The sequence below is a fragment of the Cebus imitator genome, unplaced genomic scaffold, assembly GCF_001604975.1.
Source record: "Cebus imitator isolate Cc_AM_T3 unplaced genomic scaffold, Cebus_imitator-1.0 Scaffold162, whole genome shotgun sequence".
Taxonomy (NCBI): domain Eukaryota; kingdom Metazoa; phylum Chordata; class Mammalia; order Primates; family Cebidae; genus Cebus; species Cebus imitator.
Window position 1 is genome coordinate 4070441 of NW_016107477.1, and position 19251 is coordinate 4089691.

The 19251-nt window shown below is 39.4% G+C and overlaps 2 protein-coding genes across 9 annotated transcripts in view; both read left to right on the forward strand.

Moving 5' to 3' along the window:
- Positions 1–13571, forward strand: part of NDUFV2 (NADH:ubiquinone oxidoreductase core subunit V2) — a 31026-nt gene extending 17455 nt beyond the window's left edge. Inside the window, exons 5-8 of the mRNA XM_017543945.2 lie at positions 1475–1643; positions 3906–4015; positions 5858–5934; positions 13416–13571. Coding sequence (XP_017399434.1) covers positions 1475–1643; positions 3906–4015; positions 5858–5934; positions 13416–13509 — 450 coding nt within the window. The 3' untranslated portion in view covers positions 13510–13571. The remainder of the gene's footprint in view (positions 1–1474; positions 1644–3905; positions 4016–5857; positions 5935–13415) is intronic.
- Positions 13572–15997: 2426 nt separating this feature from the next.
- The window catches only part of ANKRD12 (ankyrin repeat domain 12), a 155442-nt gene continuing 152188 nt past the window's right edge, over positions 15998–19251 (forward strand). For 5 of the 8 annotated variants that reach the window (XM_017543933.2, XM_037744045.1, XM_037744043.1 and 2 more), the window contains exon 1: positions 16172–16304. The gene's annotated coding sequence lies outside the window, so the exon portion shown is untranslated. Of the gene's footprint in view, positions 16305–19251 lie in introns of all 8 variants that reach the window. The other 3 variants (XM_017543936.2, XM_017543931.2, XM_017543939.2) reach the window with 3 other exon arrangements.

The following is a 19251-nucleotide window of genomic DNA, read 5'->3' on the forward strand; positions in this document are numbered from 1 at the left end:
GATTGCTTGAACTCGGGAGTTTAAGACCAGCCTGGTCAAGATGGTGAGATCCTATCTCTTAAAGAATATGTATTTATATATTGTCCTATTATATTTAGGGTTGGATTTGTGTGGGATTTATATATTGTCTTATTATATTTAGGATTGGATTTGTGTAGAATATAGGGAATAGACTCAAATTCTTTGCACTTTACAATTGGTATTTTTATTTTAATGTTACTGCCCCTCCCCCAACCCACGAAACACCTAGCCTTACAACAGAAAATATCTAGAAGCTTAATAATTATTTCTTCAACCAGCACTAAGGTGTAGGGAGATGTGCAGCAGAATTCCAGGGAGGAGCCTTTTCAAATTAGAAAGGGCCTCATTCCAGATTTATTAAATTATTCCTTTGGTAGGGTTCCAGCATGGGTGTTTTGATAGAGAGCGCCCCAGATTCAGGGATACATCCTTGATTTGGAACTGCTCAATGAAATAGCACAGTTACTTTATCTGTCACAAGTGAGCCATGATTAGATGTCTTGAGAATACATTTCCTTTAGAATTCCTGATATGAAAAAGTTCACCATACTTGTCATCTGAAATGCCAGCTCTTCTTTTGTATCAGCACATGGATATATGTATAATTTTTAAGAATGCTAGATAGTATGTCTTAATGATAACTTTCTAGATCACCTAGAAAGTTGTAGCCAGAATTATAAGTCATGATAGACAAGGACCAGCCCCGGCAAACAGCCAGAAAGCCTTGTTTTCCCTAACAGACTTGCCCTAAGAAAGGCATGCTGAGTTAGTGATCCCCTTAGTCCTGAACACCAGAATGCCAAAACAATTATTTTCTATTAATGTCTTGATGTGAAGGGTTAGGAAGTACTAGCCTATGTGATCCAACTTTCAAAAGAGTATTGTGATATGAAATAGAAGTAGTGTGTTGGATTATTCTGGGAGAGGAGTGTGTGATTGTGTGAGTATGCATGTGTATGCATTTATGTAAAGATATAAAATTTTGAGTTTACTTAGGTAAGTGCTGCACCATTTGTATGTAGGCTTTTTTGAAAAAATTGGTGAGGGTTTAAACAACCTAATTGCTTCCTTTATTGGGGTTTGGCTGTCAATTTTTTGTCATTTAGACAGATTATAAAATGTGAGTTGAAATGATCAAAAGTAGAAATTCTTAATAGTGAAAGACTTAAAGATTTAGAGAAATAGGGTAGAAGGAGGTGAGAAGTAGGGTAGAAGGAGGAAGTGCTGTAACTCCATTAACTTTTGGGCTCTGTGTGGTTTAAGTATATGCACGTTGTCTGCAAAAATTGAAGAGTTTATATCTCCCAGTTATCCAAGACCTATGTTTTCTGCTCTTGAAGACCTTTTCTGTTTTTACCAGATTGAAACATTGAAATTATACTTTGTATAACATAATTAAAGCTCTATTACTAACACTGTAATTATTTTATTTTTGAATGTCCTAATACTTTAGGTTGCTGAAGTTTTACAGGTACCTCCAATGAGAGTATATGAAGTAGCAACTTTTTATACAATGTATAATCGAAAGCCAGTTGGAAAGTATCACATTCAGGTCTGCACTACTACACCCTGCATGCTTCGAAATTCTGACAGCATACTGGAGGCCATTCAGAAAAAGCTTGGTAGGGAATACATGGTATTTGTAACACTGATTTAGAAATAGAATCGTCTCTCTAGAGTTGTACATTTCTACCTAAAATTTCCAACTTCTGTCATCTTATTGGATCTGTACTTCCCCAGTAATATTTTGTGTTACTGTGTTTTCCCACCTTTATTTCATCCTATTTGGTTTTCTTCCTAAGTTCTCAGTGTTAAAGCTGAGTTTTTAATCTTTTCTTTTTTAATCAGTATGTTTGAAAAGCTTCTAGAACTTACAAATTTTTGTTGTTTAGAAGATTGCTTCACTTAGAAAATTATGTTTCACTTATGCTATGACAGCATGCGATATATTAAAAAGTTACCATTATTGTCCTTATATTCTTCCAAAGAAGTCATGGAACAAATAAGATATGAGCATAGTAAGAATGCTTTGGGAAGGGAAATGTGAAACAGATGTTATCTAGTAGCATTTTAAAAGTAAATTAGCATTTTAAAAGTAAATGGGCATTTTTCCAATACAAAACTGCCATTGCTACACTTCCAAACTACATATATGTCAAATGAAGTAGTATTTTGTTATTGAATATAAAGTACTTGCATGTAAAACAGAAACCTAGGCCGAGCACGGTGGCTCAAACCTGTAATCCTAGCACTTTGAAAGGCCAAATCGGGTGGACCACAAGGTCGGGAGTTCAAGACCAGCCTGGCAATATGGTGAAACCCTGTCTCTACTAAAAATACAAAAAAATTAAGTCGGGTGTGGTGGCGCACACCTGTAGTCCCAGCTATTTGGGAGGCTGAGGCGGAAGAATCCCTTGAACCCGAGAGGGAGAGGTTGCAGTGAGCTGAGATCCCGCCACTGCACTCCATCTTGGGCAACAGAGAAAGACTGTGTCTAAAAAATATAAAAATAAAAAAATAAAACAGCTGAAGTTGGCTCAAACCTCCCACCCCCAACACCATCAAGGTATAAATCCTGATAACAATTGGCTGTATTAATTGTAGACTTTGTATCATTTTAATTATTAAATATATAATACTGTATGTGCGCTTGCTTTTTAGACTTTATTTTGGTTGCATTTCTACAGCACAATATCTGTGTCTGCCTCATTTTTTTTTTCTTTTGTTTTTTGAGTTGATGTCTCACTTTGTCACCAGGCTGTTATGCAGTGGCTCAGTCATGGCTCACTGCAGCCTCCAATTCCTGAGCTCAAGTGATCCCTTACCTCACCCTCCCAAGTAGCTGGGGCTATGGGCGCATGCTGCCAAGCCTAGCTAATTGTTTTGTTTGTTTGTTTGTTTGTTTTTGTACAGATGGGTCTTGCTATGTTGCCCAGACTGGTTGTTAAATCCTGGCTTCAAGCAGTCCTCTCACATTGGCCTACCAAGTGCTAGGATCACAGGTGTGAGCCACCATGCTTGGCCTGCCTTATTTTTCTGTTGTAAACAAGTTACTCTGCAGTTGCTTTGATGTACATACATGTTTCCATACTTCGCCTGTGTATACTGAGATTGTTTACAAGAAGTAGAATTGAAGGGTCAGACTTTACCATATTTTTCCCAGATTCCTTCCTTAAATGTATGAGACTACCCATTTTCTTCACATCCTTAATAATCTTTGACATTAGGAGTTTTCTGAGCCTTTGCCAAATCTGAGAATGTGACTGTGATTTTAGTAGTTTAATTATTACAATCAAAATGGAAAATAATACAGCCCGATGCACTGCTATATAACAATAAATACTGGTGATGAATCCCCTGAAATTTGATTGCTTTTAAAGAACAAGTCCACTAAAAAATTCCTTGAATGTTAGTATTACATAAAGAGTTTTTTTTTTTTTTTCTTTTCTTTTTTTTTTTTTTTTTTGAGTCAGTCTTGTTCTGTCACCTAGGCTGGAGTGCAGTAGCACAATCATGACTACAGCCTTGACCTCCTAGGCTCAAGCAATCCTGTGCCTCAGCTTCTTGAGTACCTGGGACTACAGATGTGTACCACCACACCCAGCTAATTTTTTATTTTTTTGTAGCAATGGGATTTCCCTATGTTGCCCAGACAGGTCTGAAACTCCTGGGCTCAAGCCATCCTCCCACCATGGCCACCCGAACTGCTGAGATGATAGGGATGAGTCACTGTGACTGACTTAAGATTTTTTTCTTTTTAAAAAAACTTAATACTCTTATTAAACTTTTACTATACTCTGTAAAAATTGTGTGTGTGGTTTTTTAAAAACCAAATCACTATTAAAATATAACCTGGTCCTTACAGTGTTTATTTATATTTTTAGGAATAAAGGTTGGGGAGACTACACCTGACAAACTTTTCACTCTTATAGAAGTGGAATGTTTAGGGGCCTGTGTGAATGCACCAATGGTTCAAATAAATGACAACTACTATGTGAGTATTTCATGTTATAAAAATTGAAGTTGTATGATGTCATATTTAAAATATTTTAAATATTTAATTTTGTGTCCTTAGATGTTGGTGTCTGAATTGTTCATTTAGAAGAAATGGTTACCATAAATATCTGGGTTTTAAAAAATTCTTTAAACTTTTTTGCATTTAACTTCAAATGACAAATTTAAAAACTTAAATTATGAAAAATGTAATAATTTGCACATAAATACAGAAAATAATCCTCGTGTAGCAACTACCAAGACTTAACTGAGAGTAATATTTTGCCACATTTTACTTTAGATACTATCATCATCATGATCATCGTTATTTGTAGAAATAAGCTGCAGACACAGGTGAAACACTCTATCCCAAATCTTTTTCTCTTCCTTTTATCCCCAGAAATAACCATTATTATAAATTGTGTCTATTTATGTATGCAGCTGTGCTAATATGTTACATGGCTTTTAAAAAAATTTTATAGAGATGGTATCATACCTCTAAGTACTACAGCTGGATCTCACAAGTTTTGCAGTCTTTTTTTTTTATCGTTTCTGTCTCTATTTTTTAAAGTTTTTAACTTTGATTTCTTTGATCTGTAAGCTTTTAAAAATGTTCTATCTATATATATGTATAGTTTTCCAGTTATTTCTTTAAAAATCACTTGCTACCCTAATTATATCACCGTTTTCATTCAAGATACCTTGTTAGCTCATATTTCTTAGAAATTTGTTTATGGAAATTTTGGAAGGACTGTACTTGAGGTAGATTTTCTTTAAGAAGGGATTTACTTTGTTTCTCTCTTGTTCCTGGCAGTACTGCTGGCCCCCAAAACACCCTCTCCTTATACCCTAGGCCTCTGTTCCTCCAGTGTGAAAGGTTCCAGACTAACAGTTTTCTTTGAGGGACAGTTTACCCTTACATTGAGGGTAAGGCTTTTTGGGACCTTTGTGTGGCTTAGATGATCTCTTGTTAGCCTCTCTGGGGCTGGCTGGGTCCCTTGCCCCTTGCCCCTTGCCCCTTGCCCCTCTAAGCTTTGAAATCCTTAAGCCAAGTTTGCTTGGTGTTCCACTTGTTTCCTTTGGTTTTCATTGAGAATTTGGCCTCTGGGTACTTATTTCTTGATTTAAATAGGAATTAGACAGTCAAGTCTGTTTGTGAAGCATTGTAAGTCTAAATTTAGTAGCCTATGGATGGATTTGTCTAAGAAAGATATTCTTTCAGTTAGCAGTAGTGAGATCTTTAGGGATAGATATTAGGCATCTACTTAACAAGTTACTACAGCTACTTTTTACCTTACTGTCTTACTGTTTATTCAAGAATATGGCATTTATTATGTACGTTGGCACTGTTCTACTTTATATATTTTCTCATTAATCCTCAAAAACATGCTGAATTAGGTTTACAAATAAACAAACTTGAGGAGGCTGAGTAACTTGTCCAAGATAACTAGCTAGTAAGTTTAATGGAGCCAGAACGCAAATGCAAATATGTTTCAATTCAAAGTAATAATCTGTATTGCCTCTTCAGCTATAGCTCTTGTTGCATATTATTTTTAGCAGTATGTACTATATATAGGAGTTACTCAATTGTTGATGCCTTGGTAACTATCCTGTGAACTGAGACAGACAATAAAATAATTGGCATTAGGGAATTACAGATTTCAGCAGTAGAAAGTAATTTTGAGCCAGGCACGGTGGTTCATGCCTGTAATCCCAGCCCTTTGGGAGGCTGAGGCAGGAGGATTGCATAAGCCCAGAATTTGGAGACCAGCCTGGGCAACATAGTATAGAGACATAAAAGAAAGCAATTTCATATGACTATTGTAATTTTTTTTTTTTCTAGGAGGATTTGACACCTAAGGATATTGAAGAAATTATCGATGAGCTCAAGGCTGGCAAAATCCCAAAACCTGGGCCAAGGTATGCTTTATTTATATATAATAAGTTTTAGTGGCTCACCTAAATTAATCTTTCCCGTAAACTTAATTTTAAAAATTGTATACCCTAAATTCATAGGAATTGGTAGGAGCTTTGGATAGTATTATCTATATGAATCTCATCTAGAGCAAGAATACTTTTTTCCTAAAACCCTATCTGATAATCATCTGATACCTATCTGAATATTTATAGAGAAGGAAATTTTACTACAAATAGAGATTCCATTATTTAAAAGTTCATACTGATAGATTGACCCAAAGACTATTTCCCTCTAATTTCTACCTAAAAATCCAATTCTGCCCTTTTAATCAACACAATTTTAGTACCTCTTCCAAATGACAGCTCTTCAGTTACTTGAAGTAGCTATCTTGTCTTCCCCTTATCTTTTTCTCAGATTGAATATCCACAGTCATTTCATTGTTTTTCTCATATGACATAGCTTTGGTCTCCTTCCTCTGTGGGTTTTCTAATTGGCTAGTGACTTTAATGTGATGCTTAAACTAATCATGGTATTTTTTTTGAGATACGTACTGAGCAGCACAGAGCATTGTGGGACTGCCTCCTTTACTCCAGACATTATACTTGTAATAATTCAGCCTAATTACATCAACTCTCACTTCAGAGACATTACACAATTAACATCTTTTTCTGTTCACTATTGATCCAGGTTGCTCCCATCTCATGTTATATTAATTACTTTTCTTTCCATTACGAACTTGGTCTTTTAAACAAACCGTTATTCCATATGTATGTGTCCAATCACTCAAAATTCTCCCTTAATACTAGCAAATGTTTGCATGGTTTTAGTCATCCCTCAAATTTTTTGTGTTTATACATATAAATTTTTTCTTCCCTCAGCACATTTGGAGATTTTAATGTCCATACGGTATTCTGATGTTTTAAAACAGCGTGATGTGTTCTTATTCCTGTTTTAAAATTTTTCTTAAGCTTTGTTATAAATAACAATTCCCTGAAGTAGAATTACTAAAAGGGTATGAGCGGCTCTATAGTTTGCTCTCTAGAAGTACTAATAATACCCTACTTAATGGGAAAATGAGGTCAATTCAGGATAACTTAATGTTTAGTAAATGCTGGCTGGCCCCTGTTGACCATTACTTTATTTTCTGAGAATCATATACTGTCTTCAACACCCTCAGCCTATAGAATTGAATTTGCTTAAAGAGTTTTGGCATTGTCTTCCTAATTCTTCACTTTCTTGGGCATACCCCCTCTTTTAGGAGGTAAATCATTTCCCTGATGAAAAATAATTCCCCTTTATGGAGGCAACTGCAGTGAAACTTTTAGTCATCTAACATTACAGTATCTTAGCTAGTGCTCCTATCCCTTACTTATTCTTGCTTTAAATAGACAACTATCCCCCCAAAAAGTACAAATTTCATAGTATTTTCCACAAGCTTCAGCTGCTTTTTAGGAGTTGGGTATTTTAAAATAAATTCATGCTATTCTTATGTTTGTATTTCAACCCATCACTTCTTTCACCTTTTGGGTACTTTAAAAAAATATCTCAGTCTGGGCACGGTGGCTTATGCCTGTAATTCCAGCACTTTGGGAGGCCGGCGGTAAATACAAAATTAACCACACGTGGTGGCGCATGCCTGTAATCCCGGCTACTTAGGAGGCTGAGGCAGGAAAACTGCTTGAACCCAGGAGGCAGAGATTGCGGTGAGCCAAGATTGCACTCCAGCCTGGGTAATGAGTGAAACTCCATCTCAAGAAAAATACCTCAAGTGCAGATTTCCTTGTGAAATCCACTTGGGTTCTTTAGATGGTCCCTCTCTTCTGATGTTTTAAATTCTGTAGTCATAACTTTGGTGTTGGGTTTTTTTTTTTGTTTGTTTGTTTGTTTGTTTTTGAGATGGAGTCTTGATCTGTTGCCCAGACTAGAGTGCAGTGGTGAGACCTTGGCTCACTGCAATTTCTGCCTCCCAGGTTCAAGCGATTCTCCTGTCTCAGCCTCTTGATACAGGCACACGCTTCCACGCCCAGCTTATTTTTATATATTTAGTAGAGAGGGGTTTCACCATGCTGGCCAGGCTGGTCTCGAACTCCTGACCTCAAGTGATCCCCCTCCCTTGGCCTCCCAAAGTGCTGGGATTACAGGCTTGAGCCACCACGCCCGGCCACTCTGGTGTTTAGGATCTTTTGCTTTGCTTCTTGTGAACTGTGGGATATGTGGTTCACAACATTAATCCAGTATTACTCTTCTGCCACACAGATAGTTGGTTTGTCTGCTTTGTTATATCACATTACATTACGCACTTAACATTCATTTTTTTCACAAGCATTTTTTGAGTGCCTCCTGTGTGCCAGGCATTATTTTAGGTTGTGCATACAATTATAAATAACATAATGTTCTCATATATCTTCTAGTGATGGAGACAGATGACTAGTGTATCTGAGTTATAAAAAGACAAAAGACAACACAATAAAATAAAGCAGGGTTAGGGGCTAGATTAGGAGTAAATTTAGTAAGGAGAGGCCTCTTGGAGGTAGTAACATTTGAGCCATGACCTGAATGCAGAACCAGAGGGAACCATGTAAAAAGTTGAAGGAACAATGTTACAGGGAGGGGAAAGAGGATGTATAAAGGTCCTGGAACAAAAGTAAGGAAACAGTATGGCTGCAGTGAGGTGATCAAAAAAGAAAACAGTGGAAGGGGTCAGAGGAGATAAGGGCCCAGATAAGTAATCTGGTCTGAATGTTAAATATAATAAAAAAAGTTGTTGCAGTGTTTTCAGTAGGTAATGATATGAGCAATCTTAAAAAATACTGTCATAGTTGCTATGTGGAGATTAGAATTTAGTGGATGTGTGAGACTGAGGATTTATGAGTGATTTCCAGCTTTTTGGGTTGAGCGTCTCCGAGGTTCCTCTACCTAAAATTGAGATTTATGGTAGGGCAAGTTTGGGGAAGAAAAGTCAATTTTGCTTTAGACGTAGTAAGGTTGAGGTGCCTGTTAGACATTCATGGTATGATGCTGACCGGTAGATATGAACTTGGAATATAGGGACTAGCTTAGGGCTGGAAATGCAAACTGGGGATTTATCATCAGTGATTAAAGTATTTAAAATTACAAATCTGGACTACATTATTGGGGTGAAATTAAAATCGGTTATTTGTAATATGAGGTACTATAACATTGTATTTATTTATTTCCTTGCAGATTCATTAGGAATAACATTGTATTTTAACATTAAGCAGGAACTAAGTACTCAGTTAAGCATTTTCAACATCTGATAATAATAGGGATGTTCTTTATTAGTAATTGTGAATAGTTTTTCACTGAGATTTTCTTGACAATGTTCTGGATTTGAGCCAAAGACTTCACCATTATTAGTGTCTGAATTTATTTTTATTTTTTACTTCCTACCTCCTATTTAAAAAGAAGTCTACTTAGGTTTTAATAATTGCAAGCATCTGCCAATGCTGTATTATATAAAGCTTGTATTCGGACATGGCAATACTGGAATGTCTTGTCAGCATATGAAAAGAACTTTTCACTTTACTTCCTCAAGTTAGTATCTTGGATATATAGGATAATGACAGTCTATAGCAATAACCATAATACAGTTATAGTTACTCTTTAACCAAAGCTATCTAAATCTTTTTTTATTGGTATTTTAATAATAAATATCTCTGGTCTGCCCTGGCCAAAATTAGTAAAAGATTGATGTCTATATGTGGTTCAAAACTGCTTTATTATCATCATTGGTAAATGACCACTGAAAATATTAAAGCAGTGGTAAGATAATACAGTTGACTCTAGAATACCATGGGCATTAGGGACACCGATTGCTCGTGCAGTTGAAGATCTGTGTGTAACTTTTGGTTCCTCCAAAACTTTACTGATAGCCTACTATTGTCCAGAGGCCTTATGAATAAGAAAGTCAGTTTTCACATATTTTGTCTGTTGTTTATATTATATCCTGACTGTATTCTTACTACAAAATAATCTAGAGAAAATAAAATGTTGTTAAAATCATGAAAATACATTGAGTGGAAATGGATCATAATGTAAGTCTTCATTATCATTTTCATGTTGTATGGGCTGAGAAAGAGGAGGGGTTGCTGTCTCAGAGGTGGCAGAGGCTGAAGAAAATCCATGTATAAGAGGAATTAAATTGGTTCAATAGTAACTGATTCCTGAGTACGACTGCCAGGTCTACCCTGGCCAAAATTAGTAAAAGAACCCATGCAGTTCAAACTCATGTTATTCAAGGGTCAGCTGTACTCTCTTAATCTTGACATTACTAAATATTTTTGTGCTGAGATTGTTCTTATTTTCAATGAATTTAAAGCACTGAAAAATTCTAAACGTTTTCAGGTTATTAAATAGGTAGTAATTTTTTAGTATGGATTAGTTTATAACTTATTTTAAATCCAATTTCAATTCTTCATTTTTAGTTTATAAAGACATCTTAAATTTTGCATAATTCTGTGGGGTGCAGGTAATATCTGAGATGTAAAAAAATACATAGCTAGGCTACAGTTTCAATGCAGTTGATAGATGACTCTAGACAACAGCATCACTTTTGGTTTTATACTAAAAAGTAGGGACAGTGGTAGATATATCTCAGCAACAGTAAAAAAATAAGCACTAAACTTTCATAAAGTAAGTCGTCTATATAAAGTACTTTAAGCTGTGAAAGTTTATAGAAAGGCCAAGTTTTCTAGAATGCAAATGAATTACAGTGGTACGCATACGCATAGTATTAGAATGACTGAAAAACCACACTTTCTGAATTTTAGTGAAGACAAGATAAATTATTAGATGGCACTTTAAGCATGAGGTATCAGGAAAATCATTTTTTGTTCACTAAGTGAAAAACACTAGTGTAAATTGTGGCTTTCAGGTGAGTGAATAGGGCTGGCTTACTGCCTCTTGAGTGTTCTGAGGCATATTTACAGATGAAATGGGGTTACATTTTTAGTAGATTAAACAAAATTATAGGCTTTACTGGAGGATTTTATAGCATTTGTAGTATTTTAAAGTACACTGTGTGAATGGTGAGGAAGGGAGATTTACAGCTAGACATACAATGTCATGGGATTGTAATTTCATGGAACAAACTTTAGGAAACTCCCAGATGATGATCATGATGATTTGAGACTGAGTTTTGCTCTGTTGCTCAGGCTGGAGTGCAGTTGCACGATTTCGGCTCACTGCAACTTCCGCCTCCTGGGTTCAAGTGATTCTCCTGCCTCAGCATCCTGAGTAGCTGGGATTACAGGCGCCCGCCACCACTCCCGGCTAATGTTTTTATTTTTAGTAGAGAGAGGATTTCACCATGTTGGTCAGGCTGGTCTTGAACTCCTGACCTCGTGATCTGCCCGCCTCCGCCCCCCAAAGTGCTGGGACAACAGGCGTGAGCCACTGTGCCCTGCCAAGACCAGATTATTTTTTAAATTACTTCCATATATAAAAATCTATAATCCTGTGAAGAACTCAGGAAGTATTTATGATTATCCCATTTATTGTTCTAGAAACTTCAGTTTTTATAATCTTCCTAAATTGATCTTTGTGTTGATAAAAGAGTGTCAATATTAAGGAGCTTATTAATTTTAAAAGACCCATATCTATCCAGACTGGTAGGAGGCTTTAAGATACTAAATGCTCAGTTTTCAGTAGATATCTAAAATGAAACTTTTAAATCATATTCTATTCTAACATTTCATCAAGAGAAAAGTTTTAGGCAGAAAAGAAATCTGATGCAAGGGGTAGCTGAGCTTAAACCATAAGAAACCTAGTAAAGGTGAAGAAAGTTTCTCCAAATTAATTTCATTGGCATTTAAAGAGCAGCAGTGGTGACTATCATTAGATAACATAAAAAAATTACAGGCTGGGCACATGGCTCACCTGTAATCCCAGCACTCTGGGAGGCAGAGGTGGGCAGATTGTTTGAGACCACAAATTCAAGACCAGCGTCGGCAACATGGTGAGTTCTTGTCTCTACAAAAAAATACAAAAATTAGCTAGGCATAGTGGTGCACCCCTGTAGTCCCAGCTACTCGGGAGGCTGAGGTGAGAGGATGACCTGAGCCTAGGAGGTTGAGACTGCAGTGAGTCATGATCGCGCCACTGCATTGCAGACTGGGTGACAAAGTGGGACCCTGTCTCAAAAGTAATAAATAAAATTTAAAAATTGTAAAGTGTAATATTGTTGTGTTTTTTAAAAGTTAAGTATCATTTTGCTGCTTACCCTACATTAGTTTCAGGCTCTGACAATACACAATGACTGCTTTTGATCTGTTTTTGTAGTGAACAAGGCCTATAATCCAAATATATTAACTGATTTCTGACTTTGTAGACATTGTTCGTTACTTAGCAACTCCTATTTTATGCTGTGATATCTTAAAAAATCTTATAAATGATTATGTGGTGTCATTTTCCTATCTTCAACAAAAAATGATTTCCTAGGGTGCTAAAGAACAGACTTAAAGGATTGATGACACAATGTGAAGGGCATAGCCAGAGGGGGTTGAAAAGATATAAACTGAACAAGTTCTTTCTTTAGGTAAATCTGTGGCAAGAACAGGTAAATTGGCAAAGCCACGGAATAGGGGTAGAGGGGTGAAATGATACGGGCAAGTGCTGAGCTGGGCTCTAGAAACAGAGGTCAGACAGGGCAGAGGTGAGCAATTACCTGGGAAACCGTATGTGGGGTTGACAGACAGACAGGTTCTTCTACCTCTGTGCTGGATGTCTTCATAAATTGCTCTGTCAAGACTTGTGTTTGCTTCCTTTTGTGGCTGCTGTGACCATCTTGGTTTGGAAACTTTTTTTTAGAAAATTACTACTACTAATACAGTCTTTATAATACATAAATACAAACTGATTTTGACTTCACTGCTTCTAAGGGACATTGCCCCAAATCTTATTTCCTCAAGGAATCCAGTGTCTATTTCCAAATACAGTGTATAAGTGTGTGCACTCCTTCTGTTCACTGTGACTGTGGATCTCAATCTAAATACAATTTAACTATAAAAAGAAATACAGTGCTCTAGTTTATTAAAATGTGGTTTTTAAAAATGTCCTCTGGGGTTGGGTTATTTTTGCTATAGTTCTTTGCTTTGATTCTTGGATAGATGTTGAATCTCCCAAATTTGGTTTCTATATCAGTAAAATAAAGCCAGTATCACTTGTCTTGTGGCACTGTAAAGATTAAAGAGCCAATGTGTGCATACTGCTCAGTAAATAGGAACTATTAGTGCTACTTTCGTATTTTTTTATATTTATGGTGAATTCTGATGTTTTTCCATGTTTAATTTTAGAAAGAGAAAATCTTGCATCAGTTTAAATGTTTGAATTAATTCATGCTCATGCTTGGGATGAAAATAGTTACTTAACTAGGCTCTTGTGAGGTAATGATCATAATTTTTTTAAGTAAAAATTTACAAATGTTAATCATTAATAGTTTAATATTACTTGCTTTTCATTTCAGGAGTGGACGCTTCTCTTGTGAGCCAGCTGGAGGGCTTACTTCTTTGACTGAACCACCCAAGGGACCTGGCTTTGGTGTACAAGCAGGTCTTTAATTTATATTGAACTGTAAATATGTCACTAGAGAAATAAAATATGAACTTATAATCTACATAAACTTTTTTTATTATTTGTTCTGCTTTGTATACATCCTGGTGGTAACCTTGGCAACTTGCAGCTCTAAATATTATGTCATAATGACAGAGCACCATTTCAGAGTCCTCTATCTATGGCTAACTGTGAAGACATTATTACATAATCTAGTTAATAGTTACTCTAGTGTCACCCATTTTCAACTTCCAGATAACTTTTATCAGTATCAGGTTACCGTGAAGTAAAAATTCAGTCAAATTTCAAATGTTTTGCTTTCCCATCTTTAGCTACAGCCAAGTTTTAAGTTAACATGATCTTTCTATAAACTTTGTCAGAGCCCCCTATAAACATTGTTCTATTTACAACACATAGTTGTTATTGTATTTCCAACTGGTGAGACCTCCAGCACACTGTAGGTTTAAGGAAGATATGGTAGTTGTCTCTAGAAGCATTACCGTTTTTAAAAAAGAAAGGTCCAAAACACTTTTGACATTATCCTTGGCTATTCTGACACTGCAAGTATACAAAAAATAATTGGGTGAAGTGATTGGAAGTATGATTATGCACTCTTCAGTGGTATGGATACTACAACTTAGAAAAAAGGATAAAACCTTTTGTGTATTAAGAAACTAGCTGTAGTACATTAGTTTTGCAAATGGAATTAGCCAGCTTTAATGCATGAATAAATTTATATATATTAATCTAATGAATGCTTGATTTGTCCAAGTCACTTGTACTTCAGACAGATTATTCACTAGTACTTATGCTTTTTATTTTTATTTTTTTTGAGACAGGCTCTGTCTCCAGGCTGGACTGCAGTGGTGTGATCAAGGCCCACTGCAATATTCTGGCCTCAGCCTCCTGAGTAGCTGGGAGCACAGGCAGGCGCCACCAGCCTGGTTAATTTATATATATATATATATTTTTAGAGACAAGGTCTTACTATGCTGCCCTGGTTGGTCTCAAACTCCTGGGCTCAAGTCATCTGCCAGCCTCCCAAATTGCTGGGATTACAGGCGTGAGCGACCACGCTTGACCATGATTGTTTTTAAGTATATCTTTAAGAATTTTTTTTTAATTGAGAGAAGTTAAACAGTAATTTTCCAAGTGGCACAAATAAGTAACAATGAAAATGTCCTCCTCCTATCCTAGAGCTCTCTTGACTTTCTCATAGGCGACTATTTTTTTCTTTGTATTTCACATCATAAATAACCAAATTAAATGTAACACTATTCCACCAATAGCCATAAGGGGCTCTCTTTCTAGTCTTGTTGACCCTAAAGATTTTTAGGTGGGAGAAATCGGGAACCTACGAAATCTTCAATGCAGGTTGATACTTATATAATAATTTGACGGGACCTGGCCGTCCTTGTCAAGTCTGAATGTCACTTCATTTGCTGTGATCACATCTGAACCCTCAGTCATCAAGACGTTTAAGGACCGTCTAACATAAACTTGTAACTGCATGCACTAAGTCATCAACGGATGCTGTAGTTTAACGGAAGAAAACGGTTTCCCGCCGAGTACGTTAACACCTTGGCTGGTTAAACTGAAGCATTTACAAAATTGTTGCAGATTAACCTCTGGTAAATAACGCGCGCCCAGAAGGGAGTGAGTACACGCTGCTGCCACGCTGCGACGGTCAGTTTTCCTTAGGCACCCTTCCCAGTACCTGAGCGGCTCCCTCTCAAACCCCCAACACTACGTGTGTGAAAGTAAACCGAATTCCTCTTTACAGAGCTCACTGGAAGGCGTGCCTGGGAAGGGACGCGCTCTAGATCCCGTAGTCCCGGGGCAAGAGCACGCTACCAGCTTTCGGGGCGGGGCCCAGGGCTCCACCTGGCGCAGGGGGGCCGCGAGCTCTGGGCGCAGGTGCGGCTTCGGCCCGGCGCTGGGCCGGGCGGCCGCCGCCGGCTTAGCGGGGAAACTTCACCTAGTTCTCGAGCTGAAGTCGCAGCGTCGTTTTCTCTGAGTTGGATCACGCTTGTCCACCCACCCTGTGCAAAAGTAACAGGTGAATACCCTATGTGGGGTCTTCATCTCCGCCGCCATTTCCAGAAGTTTCCAGTCACAGCCACTGCCACGGTCGCCACAAATGCTACTGCAGAGCCCGCTTGCCGGGCAGCGTCTGCGGTGTCTGCCCACCCTCTTCGCCCAGTCTTTGATTCCACCTCCTTTGTCGGATGGTGTCTGAGGAGGGGAGGTGGTGACACTAACCCAGGTAGGGCGTAGAGACAAACCAGCACGTAGGGCGGAGTTCCGGCCCGCACCCCTCCGTCGCCTGCAGCTTGGTACGTCCCGCTCCCCCTCCCTGCGGCTCGCAGAGCCTCGCGGAGCAGCAGGAGGGGCGGCCGCCGGGGGGGCGGGGCGGTCACGCCGCCCGTCCCGTGCCCGCGGGAGTCACGTGTCCACGGGTGTCACGTGCTCGCGCCGCAGCCAATCGCTGGCTGGCGCTGTCCTAGGAGCGAGGAGGCTGTGGTGAGAGACGGACCGAGACCGGAGATGTTTTCAAGCCCGGCTCCGGCGGCGTTACAGGCGGTTGCAGCGGCGACGAAGACAACGACAGCGACAGCCACGCCGAGGCACTCGTTCCGGGGGTGAAGCCTCCTGCGCCGGCCTTGTCTCGGGTCCGTGCGGGTGAGGGGGGCGTGGCGACAGGAAAGGAGGAAGGAGGGGTGCGGTTTCGAGCCTTTCCCCGGCGCCTGGGAGGAGACCTCCTCAGTTCTGCGCTGCTCCCGTTCCCCCTCCCCAGAGCAAGGTAGGAGACGCGCCCTGCCCGCCCTCCCCGGCCTGGCGCGCCGCCCATCCGGCCTGGCCAGAGCCGCGGCGCGCCTGACAGTGACAGGCCGTTTGTGCCCCTCGTCGCGGGTCCGCGGTGTCCGCCGGGGCCCCGCCCGCCGCCGCCGCCGCAGCCGCCCCTCCTGGGGCGTCCCGAGGGGCCGCGGTGCAGGTGGCAGTAGCCAGCTGGGCGGAGGCGCCGCACGGGGCGGGGCGGGGGGCCGTGAGCTGGTCTCGACGCGGGTGCCCCACACCGGGGCTGTTGGGGCTCGCCTGCTGCCGCCTCCCGGAACATGGCGGGGCCGCAGGAGCGTGTGCGTGTGCGTGCGAGTGTGAGTGTGCGCGGCCGAGAGGGCGCTGCTGGCGTGTCGCGGTCGGACCCGCGGGGGCGGGGGCGCGCCCGGCCCGCCGCGCGTTCCCGCCGCCAGCCGCCGAGCGTGCGCCGACGCCGGGGATTCTGCCGCGGCCGCTCGGGCAGGGAGCGTCAGAGGCACCCAGGTCCTGGGATAGGTGGTTGAAAGCAAGACACTGCTGGTTTAGTAGTGTTCAGGGAAAGAGCAGCCATTCTATAGTTCTGTCTTAAATGCTGGCGTAATCAAACCTTGCCGTATCAGGCAGGCAGTTTCCTTCATTGTTTTTCAAGTGTCCACTTGTGGTGCTTCAAGACCCGTGGAGCACGTCGGGTTCTTAGATCTCGTTTTGAGGAGTGATGTGGAATGACGCATCCTTACAGATCGCAAAGCGATGAATAAACGGTTGTACAAAGAGGTATCCGAAGCTTAGCTGACAGCTGTTTTAGTAAAACAGTAAGACACTGTCTAGGGTAGGAAGTTACTGTTGCGCTCGTCGAAACCTTAGGAAACATTTAAAGCAGTGTAGTTACCGGAATTGTAATTTCCACTGGACACCCGTGGCTAAAACTGCGTTAGTTGGTGAAGTGTGTTGGAGATCCAGTGATGTGTATGGAATGTTTGGAATTGTCTGTAATCCTAAAGCTGAAATGAGCCTTCATCTTCAGTCATCTATTTCGTTTTCGTTTATGAAATTGGAAGGCTAACTAGTGAAATAGTTGTTTTAACATAAATTAACTGTTTATTAAAAACATATGCTCGGCCAGGCGCGGTGGCTCATGCCTATAATCCCAGCACTTTGGGAGGCCGAGGTGGGTGGATAACCTGAGGTCAGGAGTTAGAGGCCAGTCTGACTAACATAATGAAACCCCATCTCTACTAAAAATACAAAAAGCCAGGCGTGGTGGCACATGTCTGTAATCCCAGCTACTTGGGAGGCTGAGGCAGTAGAATCGCTTGAACACGGGCGGCGGCATGGCCTGGGCAACAAGAGCTCCGTCTCAAACAAACAAACAAAAACATATGCTCAAGTAGGCCGTTAAAAATCTTGGGCACTGATCTGAGTTTCTTCAGTCATTACACAAAGCCCTTCCTGGAGATTAGCTCAGAACTGGCAGAACATATGCTCTATTGGTGCCAAGTGGCTTAAAAGCAAAATGAGATAGTGTCCACTGTGTAAGATGAAGTCGTTATATTAACTAATCTTTTTGAGGAAAATCTTTGAGTTAAAAGCAAAAACATGTAAAGATTGAAATGTTTTCCCGGGAGATTATAGACAAGGGGAGAAAGGTTTTACTACTTAAGGATCTTTTATATTTGATACAGGCACTGAATAAATTTCTGAAGCTCTGCAGGCATCTTAACTAAGGTCAAGCTTAACTCAAGTTATGTGTTTTATTTTAGAGATAGATGAGATGTTAAAATGGAAGGAAAATGAGTGTTAAGTTTACTTATGTAGGATACTTTTAATGTTCTTAATCTCATAGTTTTCATAGTAGTTGTTAAAAATTCGTTATTGGAATAGCTTTATGAACTGTGGAGAACTGGGAAAGTGGAACTCTCTGGGTGTGTATTCCATGAAGAATATTTAAGGAGGAGTAAAGAGAAAAAAAATATTCAGACGAGGAAAGAATTTAGCTAAAAATACATTGTGCGGACTCACACTGGTTAATACCCAAGGGGGAAAAAAGCTTGGATTTTATTTGTGGAGTGGTGTCCAGCCGGTAGGATGAATTTAAAAGGAAGATGTTTTTATCAAGATGTCAATATTACTTTTTCCCTGTAGAACTTGGAAAACGTTACTGATACTCTTTTGAAGTAGATAGGAGAAATAGTAGGATATGTGGACAACGCTTTGTTGGATAAGAGATTTTTATTCTTAAAAAAAAAATTGACTGATTGTAAACATGTTTGATTTCTTGCTGTTAGCTGACACATAAGCTTTTCTTTAAATACATTTTATGTTTTAAGAGCGTTATTTCAGTCCAAAAAGAGGATGATTAGTGGCATTAGTCATTTTTATCATAGTTAATAAGAGGTTTCTACTGCTCTCTCTATATAGACTTAATCATATTAAAGTAACCTCTCAGATGGGCATGAAGAATTTGTCTAGTAATTGCAGTAGGTTGCTTAAGAGCTATTGATATTGCTTTCTGACTTGGAATTTGTTGCTAACAATACGTATTTGTAAAATGCATGTGCCTTGTAAAGGGTACAGTGTTGAGATTTATCTTTGGGACTGGAAGGGACCTCTGAGTTTCTTATTCATTTCCTTTATTTTACAGATGAGAAAATAAAGGCCTGCTAAGATGAAAAGACTTAAAGCTAGTCTGCAGCTAGTTAAAAACAGTCTGTGGTTTGGCCGAGAGGTTTCTTTCGTGAAGATGCTAATTTGCCTCTTTCTTTAGAAGAAGCCTTATGGAGTTGTGGAAATAATATTGAAATATAAGTGAGAAGGCCTGGGTTTAAATTCTTGATTTATCATTTCCTAACAATGGATTTTGACATATCACATTAACTTTAAGAAACTGCTTTCTATCAGCTGCAACTAAAAAAAATACCAAAAAAAAAAAAAAA